The sequence below is a fragment of the Equus caballus genome, chromosome 8 (assembly GCF_041296265.1).
Source record: "Equus caballus isolate H_3958 breed thoroughbred chromosome 8, TB-T2T, whole genome shotgun sequence".
Lineage (NCBI taxonomy): Eukaryota > Metazoa > Chordata > Mammalia > Perissodactyla > Equidae > Equus > Equus caballus.
The window spans coordinates 47,129,747-47,152,084 of record NC_091691.1 but is presented as its reverse complement, the minus strand read 5'-3'; the positions used below and the strand labels follow the sequence as shown (position 1 = coordinate 47,152,084).

Here is a 22,338-nt window from a genome sequence, read left to right as displayed (position 1 = left end):
ATAAGAAAGGCTCTTAGAAAATTGATGGATCCCTTGAATAGTTTGCAGAAATGACTGTTCTGATTGTCTTATTAAAAGTAAAGCACGAAGCAAAAGGTTCAGGTGGTCGGTCAGAAGAAGTACACACAAAAACAAAACAACATTCATTTTTTTGTTCTTTAGGACAAATTGGAATATGGTTATAATTGCATGTTTTTAACCTAAATTTTGTCAAATGTAATGCAAAATAGACTTATCCTTTTAATGTTAGTCCCATTCTTTTCAGATTTTTTCTGTCCATCTCCATTGACTGTGAATGATGGTCCTTGTTCAGATGGATTTACTGTAGAGTCACCAGCCGCCACCGCACCCTGGTCCCCGTGCCACATCTTCTCAGTTAACTGGGACCTCTTCTTATTTCAGTCGCGCAGAAGAAACTAGCTCAAGGAGGTTTTAGCAGGTGGTTTGCAGTCTTAGCAGCCCAAAAGAGTTGTGTTTTGCCTGATCAGGTGCTGATATTTAATCTTACTAGTCTCTGAGAAGCTCTCCCAAAAATGATATCTTCCCTGTTTCTAATTGCTTTTGAAACCATGGCCAGAGACCATAACTTTTTTTATTGCATCCTATTGATTTTGAAATTTTATTTAATGTTTTAAAAATTTAATATTTGTCAGCTAACCTGGTTCAGACCACTGATATTTGAATACTTAATAGTTTATCTAATGCTTTAGAAAAACTGCTCATACTACCCAAGTTATATATTCTAAGGGGCATCTTGTCATTTTTTGTCTTTTGGGGAAATTGCAGCATAAGAGTGATCAGTCACTTCCCTAATCCCCACAAATTGGCCCTATAACCAGGAAGAATGCGCAGGACTCAGCAAGGCAAGATGGGCCCGGCATGCAGGGTGCGGGCTGGGAACACGGCAGCCTCTTAGACTGCTTGTGTCCAACTTTTTTTTTTAAGGACTTTATTTTTTAGAAGCGTTTTAGATTTGCAGAAATGCCTGATCCATATTACGATGCAGTTTTAACTCCTAGATTTCTGTCCTCTCTCTGCAGACGTCGCCTCATCTCCCAGAGATCGTCCTTGGAGACCCTGGAAGACATTGAGGAGAACGCCCCTCTACGGAGGCAAGTTTTCGGTGTTGCGTTTTGTGTATGTCAATTGCCTGCGGTATAAGATGGCCGCCAAAGTTTGATTTTTTTTTTTATTCTTGATTTATGGAATTAAATGTAAAAAGTGACAGTCTCATCCCCAGACTCATAGTTTGGAAACCCTGACCCTGAGGACCATTAGAACTAGAACACTGTTTAGTCCCAATTAAGTATTGGCATAGCTCCGTGTGGATGTGAATTTGGGTGCCGTTTCCCTTTCGCTCTGAAAGCTGCTGCTTGATGAAGAAGAGCCCGTCATCGTCCCAGCCTTCCCAGGCACGGTGACACCGTCGTCACAGTTTTGGACTTCATTAGGAGGTTCCCGGATGTCACTCTATAGCCAGTTGCTGGGGAAACTCAGTTAGGATGGCTGTGAGTGCTCCCCTGGGGCTGAAAGCAATCCGTTCCTTCCTCAGAATTAGAGAAGTGCTTGAGAGGCATCTTTTTTGATTGATAGCAGTTGCCATGCCTCTGACTGGCAACTTTCCTTCCTCTGGTCCTGCACCTCTCCACTGGCCCCGCCTGCACCCCAGTCCACTCGGCCTTGAGTGGAGGAGACAAAGCTCACATACCACGTCCCCTTCAGTCCTCACCGCAGCGCCAGCTGGGTTGACCGGCGTGGTGGTTCCTCCCTGCAGAAGGAGCTGAGGTAGGATGGGACGCTGCAGCTATACAGGGCATGCACGACAGGCAGCAGAGGGAAAGGCCCCCTGGAGGATGTGCACTCCATCCACGCACCAGCTCCTCTGGGAACCCACATCTGCACCCCTCCTGCTTTGGCCGCTAGCCAGGACTCAGGAGTCCCGGGCTCCTCCCTTTGAGTCTGGGAGGGTGCTGATGTGGATGAGGGGTCTATCCCTCTCCCTGCTTGCCTGGAGCGTCACTCCCAGGTTTTAGGTCTTGTCCGCAGACCGCCTGGATGAAGGGTGGAGCACAGACACGCCTGGGGTCTGATGGAAAGTGTCACATGACTGTAGATCTCATCGCTGACATCATTCCCAAAGAGAAAGTCAGGGCCAGGCAGTCCGATTTCCACTTCTGAAGTCGTTTTGAAAACCTGCTAACCTCTGGGACCATCTTAGGATGAATGGTGTGTGGCTGTGTGATAATGTGGTTTGGGTGCAGGTGATCTTCTATCAGACACTGTTAGATTTGGGGAGAAGGCTGTTTCCTTGAAGGAGTCCTACAAAAAGCTAAATTAAAAGTCAAATTAGGGAGCTGGTGCTGGACCAAAGTAATCAGCAAGAGTGGAGGAGAAACGTTCTCAGGTGGCACCGAATGGCTTTGGCATTTGAGCAGGTAAGGTCACCCCTGCTGCAAGTAGGAAAATCAATAAGTAGAGCTGAAAAGCCTCTGATGTTTCGAGAGGCTGCTAGAAGCCCCAGTCATTTGAGCAATGTGGTAGCTGCGAGCCAAGAAAACCAGGTAAAAAAATGTTCCTCCCTCCTCAGGGATTCCGGGGGCTCAGAGGGTCCCGAGGAGGAGCTGGGCGCTGTGTTCCATCAGCCCTGCCCCCTCGTCTCAGAATCCACCCAGGCTGGTCCTCTGCCCTCTGCCCCTCAGTCCTGTGACGGCACAAATGAGCAGAGCGAAAGTGGCTTATCTGCCTTAACTGTCATTTCATCCAGCTCTCACTTACGGGATACTATGCTTAATTTCTAACAAATCTTGTGTAAATCTAAACTTTAAAAAATAAGTCAGAAATCAAGGGAATTTGGGCAGTTTAAGAAGTCTTTATTTTCCCTAGTGGACTTTTTTTGAATTTAAAAAAAGTTCTAATATTTACTTAGAAACTTACTTGTTCCTAGGAAATAAAATTAGCATGGTGTAGCAGAGGGGATGTTTGGGAGTCAGAGGACCTGAATTCTTGGGCTGATTCTTCTCTAATTGTTTACATGGCCTTGGAAATTCACTTAGCTTCTCTGGGGCCTCTGAGTTTTCCCGTCTGTAAAATGGGAAGGGCAAATCGGCTGATCTCTGACGGCCTTCCTGGCTACCCGATTCTGTGAAATGAGTGCACCGATAATGACGCTGAAGTGTGTTGGGAACTGCGGGGGTGGAAGGCTATTAGCCCAACTTGCTTTTAAACTCAGTGGATTGAACACATGGCTCCAAGGCATCTATTAAAAACCTTTTGCGTAATTAAATGTATCCTGTAATCAGTGCTAACAAGAAAGAGCTAATCTTTCATTAAATTAGTTTTTAATTTAATTCTATCCTAATTTAATTTTGCATCACTTAAAATGTATGTTTTTAAATGCATATTTACACATCAGTGTAGGCAGCTTTGAAATTAATTTGTTCTTTCCTTAACCTGCCACAACCTGAGCCTGGTCTTCCAGTTTCCTTGGCAATTGTTGCCAACACTGCAGTTCTCTTAAAGCATTTCTTAGATTCCCTGGTGGTTTAGTTGGATGCTGAAAAGAAGACAAGACAACAGACAGCTTGCTGAACGAGGGGCAGATTAGCAACGGATGCAGTTAGAATTGGGTGCTGATATCGAAATAAAGCACCTTCGTTAAGTTCTCCTTTTAAAAGTCTTGCTTTTCTCTTGCACGTCACAGTTTGTCAGTAAGTTAGTTTCCAGTGTCCACCTAGAACTCCAAGAATTGAGCATTTACAATGAGAGGGTGTAGACTGGGGAGTTTTCCACTTGCCTGGTGGTTACCTCGTATCCTGGAGATAAGGACCATGGACATCACTGCTGGGTGTCCAGATAAACCTCAGTTCTCTGCAGCAAACGTGGCAGCCGCCCTACCCGCCCCAGGTTTCTGCCTGCCGGGTTGATGGGCGCTGGCTGCTGCGCCCTTTAGTGATTACTGCCACCGCCTCTCTCTCCTGCTGGTGCTGACAGCCACCTGTGGTCCAGGGCCAGCAGAAGGCTGGGGGGTTTTGTGCTCAAACCTGAGGGGCAACAGCACCTCCTTCTGCAGGCGCCGGGGACGGGGGCAGCCCGGGTCGTCCCTCTCCTGGGCTGGGTCCGTGCCCGCTTCCCACTGCAGGGGTGGGGATGGGAAGGTACCCTCATCTAGCCCACAGCCTAGCTCTTGGCCTACTGCCCGCAGACTGGCTGGCCCGAGAAGCTCTGCTTTTGGGGGAAAACAGGGCAAGAGTGTGAGGATACTCCTGGACACTTGGCCCTGTCCAGACACCAGGAGAAGCAGACCTTTATGCTTTCAGACAGTCTCCTCTCTTCAGGAACTACATAGTTCTAGAACCTTCTGTGTTTGTGAGAGGAAGTTGGGGACCTTGGGTGGCCTACAGACTCGCACAGTCATTCTGCAGGTAGAACTGAGGCGGTTTGGGGTCCTGGGTCTGCTTCCAGAGAGCTGCCCCAAGAAGGCAGAGTGAGCCTCTACCCCCGGAACCCCAAGAAGACTAAATCTGGTTTGGAAGCCTGGAGTGTGGGGAGGGGCATTGGTGAGTGTCCCCTACTCGAACCGTGCCTGAAGTCCACAGGAAGCGACTACTAAAGGCCCTCAGGCAGGGCCCTGAAAGTCTTTAAAAGAATCTATTTAAAGCCAAGAATTCAGGACCCTTCATAGGGTGCAGTTTTAAGAATATAGGAGGCAATGGCCAGTCCGTGGCCGAGTGGTTAAGTTCGCACGCTCTGCTTCTGCGGCCCAGGGTTTTGCCGGTTCAGATCCTGGGTGCGGACCTGGCACCACTAATCAGACCATGCTGAGGTGGCGTCCTGCACAGCACAACCAGCAGGACCACAACTACAATATACAACTATGTACTGGGAGGCTTTGGGGAGAAAAAGAAGAAGGAAAAAAAAAGATTGGCAACAGATGTTAGCTCAGGTGCCAATCTTTAGGAAAAAGACTATAGGAGGCAAATAGTAACAAAATATGCACCCTTTGTAGCTAATGGACTGTTAATAGTCACGACGCTTAACATATGTGTGTGAATGTTTATGTGTGTACATGTGTATGAATGTGCATACTTGTGTTTGAACGTGTCGCTCAACAGTTTACAAAACTCTTGTACACATCAGCATGTCAGTCCTCACCAGTGACGGCTCAGGGTCCTGGTGAGTTTGGGGTGGAGGCTGAGAGCACCGAGGTTTCTGCTGAAGTGTCTTGCAGGCCACGGCGGTGGACCCTGCTCCGAGGCAGTGGATGGGACTAGAAAGGGGGCTTTTCCTGCTCCAGACCAAGGCCCAGGGAAGCCCCCCTCTCCTGATGGAAGCCACTAGACATCTGATACCCATTCTTTGCTTTAGGCTGCACTCATTCACGTCAGTGTGATTTTTTCAAGATAAATTACTTTTTTTTTTTTTAAAGATTGTATTTTTCCTTTTTCTCCCCAAAGCCCCCCTGTACATAGTTGTGTATTTTTAGTTGTGAGTCCTTCTAGTTGTGGCATGTGGGACGCCACCTCAGCATGGCTTGATGAGCGGTGCCATGTCCGTGCCCAGGATTCGAACTGGCGAAACCCTGGGCTGCCGAAGCGGAGCGTGCGAACTTAACCACTCAGCCGTGGGGCTGGCCCCCAAGATAAGTTACATTTTAAGGTGGGGTTTCTTATGGAAAAAAAATAATTTTCAGCACCCTCTGGGAAAGGGTTTCTAAGGAAGACTTGCCCTGATGAGAGGGTGGGGAGGAGGGTTGGAGGGTGTACACCCTGAGCTCTGGACTGGGAACATCACCCACTTTCTCTTGAGCTGGGCCCTTGGGGAGAATAAAGATTGGAGTTGTGCATGTTTGTGACCCTGCTCCTTCCCCAGTCCTCCGCCCCAGCGTGCGCCCACACCCCACCTGCCCTCAGCTATACCTCCTCATTGGGTCATCTTGTACTCTCTTGCCTGAAGCCTCAGAGTACAGAACTGACTGATCTCGGGTGAGGGGCCCAGCCCAGACCTCAGTGTGGCTTTGGGAAGCCGGGCACTGCTTTTCTGGAACTGACTCTCTGAAATATAGGTTCTCTGGTACCCACATCCAAAGGCAGGAGCCAGCCTTTGGGCCCTGTGGTCAGAAAGGTTTAAGTAAACAAAGAATTTTGGTAGCAAAAACAGAAATAGAAAAGTCACAGCTCCCTTTCTGAGGACGAGACCAAACTTCAGACTCTTATTTGTTGGGTTTTTTGCTTTTTTTTCTTGTTGTTGTAGTAGCTGTGTAACTTAGAATTTGCCAGATGACTTTGAAAAAAGTATACAGGAGACCTTTCAGCCTGTGGTCTGTTCTGTCGGTCCTGTAGTGCATGCACATGTCGTATTCCAGGAAAAAATAATTTGAATCCAAGTCATTTTGTTCAATAAATATTTATTTAAAATTTATCTTAAAAAGAAAACAGTCACTAGCCGGGTCTCTGATTCGCATTCAAAGTAAAGCTACGACTTCCGGGCCTAGTCAAATGGAGAATTGAGGCAACTGTCCAGGCCGTTCAGGCCAGAGTCCTGCTATGGAAGAGAAATGATTCAGGGTTGTTTTTAAACTGGATTTTCCAGTGTTTTTTCCCCTCTAAGTCCTTTAAATTTACGGTTTTCTACATCCTTTAAATTTACATTACAGTTTTCTGTTCCTGTTACCTGTGTTGACACAGGAGGATTCTTTTTAGGATGACCAGGAGGAATAATATGTTTGCGATCCATGTAGCTTATGTTATTGTAACTGAAGACAATAGTTTTCATTAGCTGGCTTTTCAGAGACCCATATAAATTATTATCAGTATTATCAAGGAAGTCGTCTGTCGTCGTCGGGGTTTTTTTTAAAGCTTCGTTGCTTCCAGCCATATTGTCCTCATTATCCTTGGGGTGACTCAAACCGTTTGTCTGGTCTTTCCTTCCTGTCTTTGTGTGGAGAGGTCTCAGCTGTCCAGCGGGCAACTGACCATAATTTTGAAATGACTTTATTTTTCAGATGTCGAACTCTCTCAGGTTCGCCCAGACCAAAGAACTTTAAGAAGATTCATTTTATCAAGAACATGCGGCAACATGATACCAGGAATGGCAGGTACGACACCGGCAGAAGCTGCCTGCCAGCTTCCCTGTTGGGGGGCGGTCCAGGGGGAAAGGCAGGAGGGGGCCGTTTGAGTGGCCAGACCCCAGCAAAGTGAGGCCCACACTGTTGAGACAAACAGGATGTCATGCAACCTTCCCAAACACACCATCTCCACCCCACTCCTGCCAGAATCCTCCAAAGAAGTCTATGGAAAATGATGCTCCCTAACAGTGACCAAGGCTTGGTGAGATTTTTAGATTAACCGTAAACTGAGTTTTTAATGGTATTCAAATATATTTTTATAGAAAACTTTAAACAGAAAAACAAGTTGCGGTTCTTTTTGGTTGGTTGGTTGTTTCCCTCTTTTTCTGCTTTGTTCAGTTTTGTTTTCCTTTCTCGCTGGGGCTGTTATGCTCTGGTCAGTAAATATCCCGCCAGATCTGCGCCTGAACTCGGTTTTGGCGCCAGCTTTGATGACTCTCTTTAGGAGGGTGGAATCCTGACTTTGCCAGCAGATTCTTCCTGGGCGTGGATTCGGAGTCCTGGGCCTGCTGACATCTGCAGCACGTGCTTCTCCAGCTCTTCAGTTGCTCTTTTGTTAAATGAAAATGATTGTGGTTGAAATTTATATGACCTTGATATTAAAACTCTCCTGGTGACACTAGATCAGAATCATTACTGCTGGCACGTTGTCATTGACTGGCTAAGTCCATTCACGGTGGCGAATGTGGCACTGGGAACAGACCTCCAAGACCTCTGGGATCCCCTGGTGTTCTGTCCCCTTAGAGGCGCCTCCTCCCCACTGACCTGGGATGTGGATCGTGGGTTCCCTTGAACGGGAGGGTTAGAGACACCATCGCTGAGCAGAGGTCCTGCCACAAAGACCATTTCGTTTGATCTCCAGTTGAGTTACAGATCATATGGCCCCCCTAATGCTCTCTAATCCTTACCAAATGAAAACTGCTACAAAGTCTTTAGACTCACAGAATGATTAAGGCCCAGCATTAGTGTAATTTGGTGTAAGATACGCTGTTCAACCTGAACAATAACACTAATGGTTACAGTTTTTAAAGAGTTGTTTTCTTGAAGTTTATACCTATTTTTAAACCTTTCTTGAATAGAGAACATAATTTTATAGCTATTCAGTGGTTTCAGAATAGCAAAATTGACGTCTCTTGTCAGATAATTTTTACGTAGTCAGTATATGTTCCTATTTTAAGTACAGAGCTTTTAGTTTAAGTGTACCCACCTGTCATCTGCTAAACAGAATACTCTGAATTTCTCTCTCCTGCTTACTCTTACCGTCACTTACAATTATTGCGCCTTATTCCTTTAATCACCATATTTGTCTTTTCTTTTGAGGCTCTTACTTACTGAATCCAAATCCCACTCATGTCATTTTTAGAATAATTACTCATCATTTATTTACATTTGTGTTTTTGTCTGTGATCTTTAACCATAAAATAAACATACAAAGCCTTTAAATTCATAAATAAAATCAGTGACAAAGCTAAAAGAGTGGGCCGACTTAATAGTCTACCCCACCTCTTGATGCTGTGGACGCTGCGCAGTCAGATAATCGCCCAGCATGCTTCGGCAGTGAGAGGATGCAGTTAATAGAAGGTTTGGACCAGTGGGATTGCCAGCGTCCGTTACGAAGCCGCCTTCCCCGGCACACCCGTGACCCAGCAACAACGTAAACAGGCTGGAAAGCATGAGTTGCTGGCACTTTTGCTGGGGAGTTTTCACAGGGAGCCAGGACGGACTCTTGGCTTATCTGAGGGTCTGAGAAGTGGGGTTTAGAGCGGGAAAGCAGACCCTTAGCGCTGGGGTGAGACCCACAGGCTGGAGGCCCGTGTGTCCGCCCAGGTGAGAGCTGCTCTTGCTGTGCCAAATGAAGGTGGAAGGCTAGGGGTGCGCTCCCTCCTCCCTCTGGTTGATTAGCAAGGATGGATTGCTCTTGGACGGATGAAAGGAAGAAGTCAGGAGGACGCCAGGAAGAAAATACAGTTTCTGAGGTGACAGAAGGAAATTGTGGTCAAGAGCTGATGAATGGGAGGATGTGGCCCAGCCTTTCAAGAAGGGAAAGGAGGAGAATTGCGCCCACTGCAGCTGGCCAGCAGATGGAAGATTGTCCTGAGGGTGACTGGGGACGTGTGGATGAGCTCCAGTCCAGCAGGGGGGCAGGAGGGATCCTGGTCGTGCTCTCAGAAGGGAGGGACCAGTGCGATGGAGGGGGGAGGGGGTCTCTGATTCCCCCACCTCAGGTGGATGGAGGCACACACACACACAGCACCACCAGAGAGGGTGCGTTCCTGCACAAGGACCGGAGCCACTCGACTCAGTTTGCCTGCCCTTGTTGGTGAGGAATGAGGCTTTACGGGGAAGGCTGGAGGTGTTCATTGATGAGCTTGAAGGTGTGGACTGAAAGCAAAATGGCGTGGGTGCCAGTATGTCTGCCTCTTCCTGACCCCGAGAAGAGAGACTGAAAAGGAGCCTGCACAGTCCCCAGGACCCAGCCAGGCGCCTCCCAGCCTGGATGGTCTCGGTCCCTGCTCCAGCCCTGACGTCTTGCCACTCACGGCCTGCCTGGCTCCCTGAGTCTCCTTGTGACCTCCGACTAACATAGACCAGCCTCAGCCTGCAGGTCGAAGCTGCTGTTCTGGCCCTGAAGACCCTGCTGTTGAGGCTCCTTTGTCCCCAAACCTGCTGACCCTGTGACAAAGGCAGCAGCCTTGAGGTGGGTTTGGGCTCCGGTCTCAGCAAAGACTGGAGTGCAGCTGACAGATGAGAGGGAGCGTCTGTCCTGAGGCTGACCTGACTGAGTGTAAGCACAATTTAAGATAGTAAGGGGGAAAGTACTAAAAACTGAGAACCAAATATGATAAAAGACAATACTTATGTCTGAAAAAATAAAACAAAAAACCCAAGTCAACCTCATGATCAGTAATATCAGGGTCTCTGCTTAGAGAGAAACCTCGGGGCCTCGGCTGGCTCCTTGTTCACCCACTTCTCTCTGGCGGTCCCGGCCGGCCTGTGAAATGGGAGTGAGGACCTTCAGTAGAAGGTGTGGTTCTGCTGCTGGATGGAGTCTGCTTCAAGGAAAAACCATCTTCCTCTGTCTGAATTCTGTGAGGCTGGCGTTGGGGACCTGCTAGAAGGCCTCGTGTGTGGATAATGTGCGGAGAACCAAGCTGAGAGTGTTTTGGAGGCAGGCTGCAGACCTTTGGGCCAGATGGAGCCTGAACACAGGTTACAGACCCCGTGCTGGAAGCCCCAGCCCCGCTGTTAGAACCCGAGGCGTGGTGAGTTCTTCACTGGCTGCCTGCAGACGGGAGCCCTGGGAGGAACAGCTGTGCTCTGCTCTACCTCTGCCGTAACATGAAGACGTGTTGGTGATGGGGAGGTTGTGTTGGCCTGGATAGTTGTGAAAAGAAAGCAATTCTTGGCTGGGCTTTAGGAAGACAGGTCTCAGAAGGTTCACCATATTGTCAAAAGGGCTTATAAAATTATGAGTCTCATAAGGTGGTAATGGGTAACATTTACTGAGTGCTTACTGGGTGCTAAGCTCTAAGTACATGATATGCTTTGTTTCATACCTCAACTCGATGAGTGTTGAGTAAGTGAGTGGAGAGACCTTTTAAATGAGTTTCAGCCTTCAGGACTTCATCTCAAGGAATGGAAAGGATTTAGAAATAATACAAATAGTCCTCAAAATAACCTTATGAGGAAAATATTACTATTGTGTTAGGCAGAATAATGCCCCCTAAAGATGCCCATGTCCTATCCCCAGGACCTGTGAATATATTAGCTTGGTAACATGGCAAGGAGGAATTAAGTTTGCAGATGGAGATGAGGTTGCTGGTCAGCTGCCCTTGCAATAGCAGGATTACCCTGGATGATCTGGGTGGGCCCAGTGCATCACGGTGTTCCTTTAAAGTGGAAGAGGGAAGCAGGAGAGTCAGGGTTAGGGTGATGTAAGATGAGAAAGACTCCACTGTCCATTGCTGGATTAGAAGGTGGAGAAAGGGGCCATGAGCCAAGGCTGTGGCAGCCCCTAGGAGCTGGAAAAGGCAAAGAAACAGATTGTCCCTTCAGGCCTCCAGTGGGAACCCATGGATTTTAGCCCCGTGAGACCATTTCAGAGTTCTGCCCTCCAGAACTGTAAGATAGCAACTTTGTGTTGTTTTGAGCCACTGACTTTGTGGTCACTTGTCACCACAGCCATCGGAAACTAAGACGCTTTGTCATCCCAGTTTACTCAGGGGGACAGTGGAGCCTGGAGCTGGAGAATGGGGGTGGAGTCTAGATCCAGGCATTCGACTCCAAAGCTCAGTGTCGTCATTGAAGGGAGGCTCGGGAAGGAGAAATCCAGACCCGGTAAGACAGCATGTCGTAGATTTTTGAGAAAACCCTGTTGACTTCCGATTTTTAAAAATCATTAGCTAAAGGCCAAAGACCAATAAAAGAATGGCTTAAGCAGATTTGTAAGAATAGTATGAGGGAGACTAAAGTCCAGAATGAAGTGAACATTGATAGAAAGAAAAGAAAGCCGAAACTCTCGTACGCTGCTGGGGGCAATGTGAAATGGTGCAGCCAGTGTGGAAGCAGTCTGGCGGGTCCTCAAGAGGGTAAGCAGTTCCACTGCCAGGTATGTACCTACATGAATTGAAAAGAGGAATTCAAACAGATCCTTTACACCAGTGTTCACAATAGCTAAAGAGTAGACACAACCCAAGTGTCCATCCGCAGATGAACAGTTAACAAAAGAATATTATTCAGCCATAAAACAGGAACGAAGTGTTCATGCATGCTGCAGTGTGCGTGAACCTTGAAAACATTACGCTAAATGAAAGAAGCCAGACACAAAAGGTCACAATTTGTACGATTCCATTTAGACAAAATACCCAGAATAGGTAAATCCATAGAGACGGAAAGTAGATTTGAGGTTCCCAGGAACTAGAGGAGGAAGGGAGAGTTTCTGCTGGGGGCAATGGAAACGTTTGGAAAGAACGGTGCTGGCTGCATAACAGTGTGCATGTGCTTCATGACACTCAATTGTACACTTAAAAATGGTTAAATGGCATATTTGATGTTATATGTATTTTGCCACAATAAAATAAAATGCCGGTGATAGCCATGGGGCTTTCAAAACCATATTCAGAAGAGGGAGAAGGGGTGGCGAACCTCTTGGGGTTTTTAATGGGACAGGACAGAGCAGCTGTCAGCTGCTGGCCTAGTTTTAGCTTCTTCAACAAGCAGGATTGTGAAATGTAGACTGTAAACAAAGCAATGTGCTGGGCACGCAGTAGGCGCTCAATAAGTGTCTGTGGAATAAATGAATGGAGAAGCCTTAAATTTTAAATGAATTTTAGTCTTTAGGACTAGATCCCAGGGAATGGAAAGAATTTAGAAATAAAAATGATCTTTAAAACACCATGGAGAATAAAAGAAGTTCTAAGTCAAATGCCAGGCAAATTTGCCTTAAGAAAGCCAGAAAGAGAGTTGGTAACAGAGGGTAAGTTCTCATAATCATAGACTAGCAAGCCTGGAGCTGATTGCTGGCGGAGTTCTGGAATGGACTGTTAAACAGATGGTTTGTGTACTTTTAGAAAAGAGTGGCGCTTGCTAGCAGTCAACATGATTTCACTGAGAAAAAGTCATGTTGACTTCATCCCCTTGTTGATGGAATAACCAGGTTAGTAAATTAGAGGGCTGCCGTAGACATGACGTTTCTTGATTTCAGCAAAATGTTAGACTGTTCCTCATTATAGCATATCCCAGGGAATGCTGGGTGATCGTGGAGCTGGAGAACCTGCAGACAGCTGAAATTTGTTAACTGGCCCTTCTCAGCCTGAAGGGGCGTTGAAGGAGATATCGCATGGTGTTCCCTCGAGCGTTGTCGCCTCTGGAGAGTGAAGGCCAGGAAGCCCCATCGCGGGCCCCGTGGAAGACCAAAAGCAGGAGGAGGAGAACGTGTTGCAGATGAGGACCTCGACCCGGTTCCTTCAACAGGGGAAATGCCGGGCCCAGCTCGCCGAGGTTAAACTTAGCGGGAATAAGGGTTGCAGAGATAGGTGATCAATTACAGCACAGGGTAAAGGCTTCAGAAGTTCATGTGAGAAACAGCCTGGAACGTAGATTAGCAGTGTGCTCCGTAGAGGCCAACCATGAGATGGTACTGCAGACTGAGCTAATTTACTTGTCTTAACAGAGGACAGTATTACAGAATTGTGTCACTTTGCACCCAGCCAGGGTCAGTGCCATCTGTGGTGTTGCGATCAGTGTGAATGTCGCATTTGAGGACGCTGGGTTTGTGTTAGGATGGCCCCTTTGTGGTGGACTAGGATTTTCCAAGCCCCTCCCCATGGAGGGCAGGCTGATGGCGCGGAACCAATGGGAGCAGCCAGCTCTTCCATCTCATTTTGTTGAACCGCCTGTGTATAAACAGCCGTTTTTCTAGAAGGAGATGGGTGCACACAGACAGAAGGTGCCCCATAAAGCAGTTCCTTAACCCCAGGGAATGCAGGGACACCCGTGTTCAGTCTGCTCAGCACCTAGGTGCTGACGCCTGCTCTGTGCTGGGACTGTTTAAGTGTTGGGATAGATCTGTGAGTAAAGCAGCAAAGATCCTGCTTCTAGGAGTTACAGGCTAGCTGGGGCAGCAGATGACAGACAAATAATGTATCCTATGAGAGATGGATGGTTGTGCTGTGGAGGAAAACTGAAGTGGCTGATGGTTGGGGGTGTAGAGGCAGGGCATGCTGGAGGGTCAGAGGCTTCTCTGATGGAAAGACCTTTGAGCCGAGGTCTGAAGGAGGTGAGGGAGCCAGCCCTGTGCCATCCCAGCAGGGAAGAGCATTCAGAGTGGATGGAACAGCAGTTGCAGAGTCACTGAGGCTGGGATGTAAGGGGTGTACCTGAGGAACTGTAGGAAAGCCAGTGGCTGGAGTAGAGAGAGAGGGAGAGAAGAGGAGGAGATGAGCCCTGAGAAGTCCTGGGAGGGTGGACCATGAAGATGCCGCTTTAACTGTAAGTGAGCCTGGAGGGTGCTGAGCACAGAGGACTGACGTGACCTGGCTTGCATTTGAACAGGGTCACTGTGGCCAGCCATATATGGAGGGCCAGCATTGCAGGTCATTTTTGATAACCTTATATAGAAAATTAGGGTGTGTGTGTATTGTCTTCTAAAAGTGAATTTATTTCCGTATGAAGTTCAAAAGTGACTCAAACTCTTCAAAGAACTGTTCACAAATGTATGAGCACACCTATTGTCACTAAAGGGAGGTGACCAGCGGCCGCATGCCACAGCATCTGGAACGGGGGCGCTTGAGCATCCTGTGAGGAGGGTGCCTGGCGAGTGGGAGCTCCGACTTCATAGAGAAGAGCCAGTCTGTTCGCTCTAACGCGTGTCGTCCCTGAGAACCCCACCGTCTGCTCGGGAGAGGAGGTTAAACGAGAGTGCGGACAAATCTCAGTCCTCGGGGAGAAGGTACACCCTGGAAGATGACGGACATTACAAGGCCAGCTGGTGCCGACTGAGAGCTCACTGCTGCCAGGTAGAACTGGATCATCAGAACGGAAGGTGGAGACGCTGAGCGTGAAGACTGAAGGCTAGCCAACGGCCTTTTAAGTCACCTGTGTCTAGTGACATGGTTCTCTTAGGAAAGGACCTTTCCTCTTGGCACTTCCAGCTTTGACAGTGATGGTGGCAAGAGCCTTTATTCAGGTGGTCATCACCCTTCCTCCGGCAGCAGCTGTGGGCATTCTCTGGCACCCTTGGGTCGTCTGGTTCTCGAATGTCTGCGTTGTACACAGCAAGCGCTACCCTGTGCACCGGCAGCGCCCTCCTCCGGGGTCTGCTTTGAGAGTCATTTCGTTCTGAACAGGCAGAGAAATGCTCTTTGCAGTGAGTGGACTGGGCTGTCTCGTCCCTTGGGAGAGATTTTCAAAGAGATTTGAGAGGATTTGAGTGTGAGCAGATAAAGAAGTCAGCTAGAGCTTTGTCTCTTTAAAGTGCGAACTCAATAGGAAAACAGAAAACGTATGGATGTAAGATTTCGGCACTCTATTTGCTTTTTAAAGTGAGATGGTAAAAGTGCGCTAACTGAAGTCAAGTGGTAACCTTTCCCTTTTATTCTGAGAATTTTGGAGGGAAAAGGGGGGATGGGTAATAACTATATTAAGACCTTGTTTGTGATCTCATCAGTTCCAATCTGTCAGCCTAGTTTAGTCTGAAAAATGAGTTGGAGGAAGTGGCACGTTTCAACAAGTAAAACAGCCAGCTATCAGGGCTGGACTGGCCTTCTTGAGAGAAGGAAAAGGTCATTGCCTTTTCTCCCTGAAACGAATCCACCCAATTTGATGGATGTGGAGCATCTTCTGTGAGGCTCCGTGCAACATCCCCCCTCCCCAAACACACTTTTGCCCTCAGAACTTGTGTTCCTGTTAGAAGACTAGACCCTGCTGGCTGCCTCCTGCACCCGCCTCCGCCCGCCCTAGCAGGAGGCTGGCAGGAAGCATCTTGATCCATATCATCATTAGTGTTTACAACCAGTTGTCAGCAAAATCTCAGTCTTGAGGGACTGTGAGTGGATAGACTGAGGAGCCCTTCAGGGATCCCCAAACCTCACTTAGACTCCTGGGCCCAGCCTCTTCCACCACCGGATGTCCCCCAGAGCAGCTCTCACATATGACTGATCCATTGAGCTTCCCCTGCTCCCTGGGGCTTTGAGTGGTGGGAGGAGGGGAGGAGCTAGGCTCACGCAGCCGCCACTGGAGCTAGCAATGCATGTGCCCTGCGGCCGGCGGACAGCTGGGTCACCACACACCACATGCCAGAGTTTACGAAGGTTTTATTATTCACACTTCTTTAAGAAGCACCGAGGTTATGCTGGCTTTTTCTGTGACTCTGCATTAAGCTTTTGAGAGAAATTATATTAATCATAAGCAACTGTGCTCAGTGCCTCATGTGTGCAGATGTATGGTGCTGGAAAGTTTGCAGCCTGCAAGTGCTTGTTGCTCCTTTCCAACCAGTTTGATTTACAGGAAATAAAATGAGTCACAGAAGAAAGATTTAGGGGTTGGACAGAAGCTTCCCTTGCCCGTTCTGTTTCAATTCTCTGCTTGGCCAGAGGGCCTGGGAGCCCAGGGGATCCCAGTCCTTGGTCCCCACCAGTGGTTTGCAGCAGTGTGAGAAGAAAACCATAGTTAGGGCCAGCAGATGGCTCCGGGCAGCACCACGCTTCAGGACACGGTCCCCAGTGCTGTCCTGGAGGTGCAGGTAGCAGAGGGCTCCAGGGCTCACGAGGGCACCTCCTGACTTCTGTGACACCATGCTTGGTTTGTTTTCCTCCCTGTTATGGGCTGGATTGTGTCCCTCCAAAATTCTTATGCTGCGTCCCAACCCCCAGTACCTCAGAATGTGACCTTGTTTGGAATAGAGTCATTGCAGTTGTAATTAGTTAAGATGAGCTTGTACTGGAGCAAGGGGGGGCCCCTGCTCTAATATGACTGGTGTCCTTATAAAAGGGGGAAATTTATGGGCTGGCCTGATGGCGTCATGGTTAAATTCATGTGCTCCACTTTGGCAGCCCAGGGGGCATTCGTGGGTTCGGATCCGAGGCGTGGCCCTACAAACTGCTTATCAAGCCATGCTGTGGTGGCGTCCCACATACAAAATAGAGGAAGATTGATGCAGATGTTATCTCAGGGACAATCTTCCTTACGAAAAAAAAAAGAGGGAAATCTGGAGACAGACGCGCACAGGAAGAACGCCTCTGTGGCCACGTGAGCTGGCGTGACGTTGCCACAAGCCAAGGAGCTACCAGAAACTAGAAGAAAGGCCTGGAACAATCCTCTGTGCCTTCATCAGAGGGAGCATGGCCCTGTGGACACCTTGAACTCAGACGTCTGGCCTCCAGGACTGCAGGACAATCGACTCTGTTGTATAAGCCATTCAGCGTGCGGTACCTCATTGTGGCAGCCCCAGTACACTCACGCCCTCTCTCCGCGCTGCTAGGAGCTCTGCCCCGTTCCCTCTGCCTGCCCTTCCTTTCTTAGTGCGCTCCCTGTCTCTGGGGGAGCTTCAGTCACCACCCTGTGGTGATCGCTCGCAGCCCCCCAGCCCCACGATGTCACCAGTTTCTCCCACTCCTCCACCTCCACGCCAGCCGCCAGCCATGCTGAGTTGTTTACACCAATTGCTTGGTTAAGGGGAGAGGTTAGTAATTGGTGGAAGAAATACCCACAAAAATTGCATACGTAGCTTAAACATCATACTTCAATTTAAGGCATATTGGTGATTATCCATCAACAGTTTTTTGATGCCAGGCCTTTTCTTTGCATCTGGGTCATCGGATCGGACTCTGTTTGTGGCGTCGACCTCACGTAGCATCACTCACGCCATTGCTGCCGTGTCCACAGTGGACCTCTTTAAAGGGACCCAGGAATCTAAGTGCAACGTTTTCTTGGATTTTTACAATTTTTTCCTAATCTTTTATAATTGTCTTGCCCACACCAAGTTCAGCTGCACTGTTTTTTTTAGTGATTTGCCTTGTTTGAATATTTTTCAAAGCACCCAGTGTTGTTTTTCGTAGACGCAGCATTTCTCTTTGTCCCTCCACATTTCGTTAGTTGGTGCAGTCTTTAGTGAACAAGTACAGGTTACAGGTACAACTGGTGTAAGCAGGTTTGGGATGTTGTAACTAACAGTAAGTGTACAACCCAGGTGGGTATTCTGGAGAACAGCCTCCCAGCCTGAGCTATGAGTGTGCCCCGGGTGTGGTCAGAGTGACTTTCAGAGGGGAGTGGTCTGAGACCCTAGTGGGTCAGGCAAGTGGCGGTCAGCAAAGAGAGTTTTACTGCATGCTCAGGTCTTCAAATAGGCCTTCCACTCCTTCTCCTCCCAGCCTGGACTTCTACCAATCCCTCTGCCAGTGTATCTTCTCCTTGTAGCCTGATGCCCCTCTTTCCTCCGGTCTCAGCTTAGCTGTCACTTCCTCCAGGAAGCCCACCTTGCCTGCCTCAGGCCAGGTTAGCTGTCCCTCTGATGTGCTCGCTAGCGCCCTCTACTTCCCACTTAGGGCACTCACACCCCTGTATAAATACCTCCCACCCAACCGAAAGCTTTGAGGATGGAGCCCTTGTCTGTCACTCATCAGCAGATCCCCAGCAGCGAGCACAATGTCTGGCATAGAGTAGTTGCTCAGAAAATAGTTGTAGAAGGGAGGGAGAAGAGGAAGGTTATATAACTTGTTTCTCAGAACTCTTCCACCTCTCCCCACCTCGTAGGATCAGGTGCACCTCCTCAGCGGGCAGTGGAGGCCTGCACTGTGGTGGTGGTGATATGAGCAGTGATGGAAGTGGTCGTGGAGGTGGCAGGGTATGGGCAGTCATGATAAGAAGATGAACACCTCCACTGATGATCAGACCATCATCTCGTATTTGTGGGCTACTTAGCGTGGATCTGCAGGTGCATTCTCCCGCCTAGTCTGTGCCAGCTCTGTGTCCCCCAGGCCCCTCACTCCGATGCCTTGTGCGGCCTCACTCATCACTGCATTGGTGTGTTTCCCTTCATCCTGGTGTCTCCGTTCCCCGTTCTCACCTGTCAGAATCCCACTCCTCCTCCAGGGCCCGACCCTGATCCTAAGCCCCAGCCCCGCCACTTCCTCAGCCTTCTAGGTCCTTCTTCTCCACAGGCTCCGCCCTGCTCCCGGCTCCCTGAACTGGAATATTGTCTCCATCCCACTCCAGAATGGAAGGGAACAGTCGCTGTGTGAGGACCGGTCTTACAGCCCTGCAGGTTCTCTGCATCTGCCCTGGTACCCAGAGAAGGCACATCCCGCAGTGAGGGGAGTGTTTCCATCACCCCCAATGGCCAATGAGAGTTTAAATAGAGTAAACAAGAACCCTTTGTTTTTATTTTCTTTCAACTTACCTGTAATTGCCAGCCCTTCAGAGAGAGGGAGAAAGGGGTCAAGTCCCCCTTCTCCCAGCTCTTAACGAAGCACTGTGAGAGGAGGAAGGGGCAGTTGTGGGCAGAGAGGTAGCAGAGGAGCTGAGAAGCGTGCCTCTGGCAGGCTGTGCGCTTCAGGTGTCCTCATAATGGTTTGTCTTCTGGCATCGGTGCTAATGGCGTTAATTTCTCTGTGCACCAGCAGGCGTGGCCCGAGTGCACAGAGGACCTGCCGAGCAGGGCATGTGTGACACTGAGCTGCACTGGGAAGAAAGTGACTGAGTGCCGGCTTTGTTCACTTTCCAGGGCTGCCCTACAAAGTACCGCAACCGGGTGGCTTAAAGCAAACTTGTGTCCTCTCACAGTCCTGCAGGCCAGAAGTCAGAAGTCAAGTGTCAGCCGGGCCCTGCACCCTCTGCAGGCTGTAGGAAGGACCACCCCGACCCCTGCCAGCTTCTGGTGACGGCCCGCAATCCGTGGTATCCTTGGCCTTTGGCTGTATCACTCCATTCCCTGCCCCCATCATCACGTGGCCTTCTTCCCTCTGTGTGTGTGTCTGGGTATCTCCAGATCTCTCTCTTTACTAAATCCAGTCATTGGACCTAAGGCCCACCCTAATCCAGTATGACCTCATCCTAACTTGATTACATCTGCCAAGACCCTATTTCCAAAGGCCACATTCACAGGTACCAGGCGTAAGGACTTCAACATGTCTTTTTTAGGAAACACAATTCAACCCGCAGCACCTGCCTTTTTAAGTGTGTTCCTTCTTGCTTCCTGGGCACGTAGGGAAGAACTACAGAATTTGGGAATGCGTTTCTCCGTGAGGTCCCAGTGCCTATTGTGGACCCCTGGGCCCTGGACGCCCCTGGGCTGTGTTCATGCTTCACTGTGCTCATCCACCATTGTTGTGAATGTGATTTTCTTTGGTCTAGCTTTTGAAGTGGATTGCTTGTTTTTATGTCTTTAAGAGAATATTCTGCTATAATGGGATATTCCACCTGGAAGAGGTCGGACCTTCTCACAACCAACAGTCTCTCCACAGTTCTGGAAATAGAACAGGAAGCCAGTTTTTGGCATAAGAGGGAACCCTCAAGGGTCCCGGATGGCGTTAGACATTGCCTGCTCAGACGTTGTCGGCACTGGGCTGAGGGGTTGAGAGGCGATCCAGTGAAAGTGGTCCATGGCGCTCTGTCAACTCTGGGGCACTTGTGCATCTCCTGGCTGTTCTGAACACTCGAGAATCTCAAGGGCTGAGTGTGGATTTGGAAGCTTTATGGCCGGAAGCCATAAGTTCCCTCATACTAGAAATGCTTTCCCAAGCAAGGAAATGAAGCTACTCGAAGAAGAAGGTTAGCCAGTATTGCAGCTGCAGAGCACTCGCACTGCTTCCTGGAAACGTCTGGAAAACTCTGTATCCTGAGGCAGCTCTGCCCACATGGGCTGCAGCCCTGGGAAGCTTTCTCTTTTGCTATGCTTTTTTTCCCCTTTGGCAGAGTTTGTATGGAAATGTGATCTTTAATTCCTTAAAGACCCATCTCTCTGGAGTTAATTCCTCTTTTGAAGTCATAATCTTTTGGGTAATGCTTTCTGGTCACCTTGACTCCAAGTAAAGTTATATGTCACAGAAGGGGAAAATTATGTGGCTTTTGCATACCATTTGAGCATAAAAGAAGATAACTACAGTGGTTGGAGGCCATGATTTGGGAGTGGTCAATTTCTGAAGCCCCTTGGAAATGGCATTTGGGCGTCTTATGTCATTCTTGACCTCTAGCATCTGAGTTAATTCTTCCACAAATACAGAGGCACTCTAAGGATTTTCTTCTCGGGCGTTTCCATCGCGATGGATGTTCCCTCGATACTCGTAAAGAGCAAGTTTGCAAATTCACAGGAACCCTCTCAGTTCTGGGCACAGCTGTTGGTCACGTGGGACCTGCCTTTAGATTCACGCTGCTCGAAGTTGCTGGTGTAGGAAACAGAGAAGACTGAGACCTCACCGTTTATTGATACCTGCCTGCTCTGGATAAGGCCCGAAGTCCCTCCCTGATTCCAGAGCTACTTCAGGAAACACAGAAGGTGTGTTCTTGGGGGCCTCTTTGGCTATTTCCAGCTCCCCAGGACTTGAACAGCTGCAAACCTCGTACAGAGCTGCCATGCAGGTCTCTGCTCTGGCTTCCTCCTCTGGCCCCTGCAGAAAGTGGGAGTCTGTGGGATGCAGCTGGGCCCGAGAATGGAAGGAAAGTGCCCAGAGATGTGGTGCTCCTTGCTTACCTCTTCTCCCTACCCAGCTGCTTGAGATCGGCCACCCTACTGGAATTGCTGGGAAACAGTCCACATTCATAGTTGCTAAACTTGACCTGTGCGTTAGAATAACACTTTTGTCTGAATGAGCCGTCAGCCTCTCCTGGAACTAGATGGTGAGGACCACACAGTGTGAGCGCTCAGTTTAACAGAACAGTGCAGCCCATTTACTAATAGGCGCATTGTGGTCAAAACTTGAGAAAGAATACTTCATTTCACATGCACTTATATTCTCTCATTTTCTTGTTCTATTAAAAATGTCCAAACAAATTCGGTCTGTGGGAAGGAAGGACACGTTAGCACTGAGTAATGAAGAAAATGCAGTGACACTAAGCCGGTTGAGTCTGTTCAACACATTCTTCCTGTGTTGCAGAAGATGTGACACATGGATGTCAAGTGACACGAGGAATGAGTAGTTCCAGGCTTTTCTTTTGCATGGATGGTGGGGGTTGGGGAGTATGGAGAACTGTCCTTCCTTCTGGAAAGGGGCCCAGGCTGAGCAGAGCGGGAGTAAGAGCTGCCGGGGGCTCCAGCAGCTCTCATGTCAGGGCTGTTGTGATCGGTCGTCCTCTGGCCCCCTCCCCGTGCCTTGCCTGGTGACCTGCAGGCCAGGCTGGAAAGCCCCCCTAGAAAATCTGGATGAAGGCAGACTCCTTGGTGTCCAGTCAAGCCCACTGTGAGTACCCAGTCAAACCCACAGGAGCAGACTTTTCTAGTAAGTCTTAAAAGCAAAGCATTGAGGCACGTGGTGGTAAAGAGCACAAGTTCAAATCCTTGGTTGGTCACACCTGCTCGTGCATCACCTGTGGCACGTCACTTACTTGCCTCGTCAGGTACAGCATTTAGAATCTGGCATAATTGACACTCAGTAAGTGTTACCTATAATTACGTCTGTTTACGTAAATTTACACAGGCACCACAATGCCAGAAGCTCTGACGCTCATCTCCGTGGGCGAGTGCCCGAGCAGCCTGGCTCATTCCAGCAGCTGCTGTGCTCATC

General features: G+C 48.9%; 1 protein-coding gene across 3 annotated transcripts in view; it reads left to right on the top strand.

Annotated features, from left to right (window-relative positions):
- Positions 1 to 22,338, top strand: part of CABLES1 (Cdk5 and Abl enzyme substrate 1) — a 106,275-nt gene that overhangs the window by 43,655 nt on the left and 40,282 nt on the right. For all 3 annotated transcript variants that reach the window (XM_014727759.3, XM_023647500.2, XM_070220726.1), the window contains exons 2-3: positions 1,041 to 1,112; positions 7,001 to 7,093. In XM_014727759.3, the coding sequence (XP_014583245.2) occupies positions 1,041 to 1,112; positions 7,001 to 7,093 (165 nt within the window). The remainder of the gene's footprint in view (positions 1 to 1,040; positions 1,113 to 7,000; positions 7,094 to 22,338) is intronic.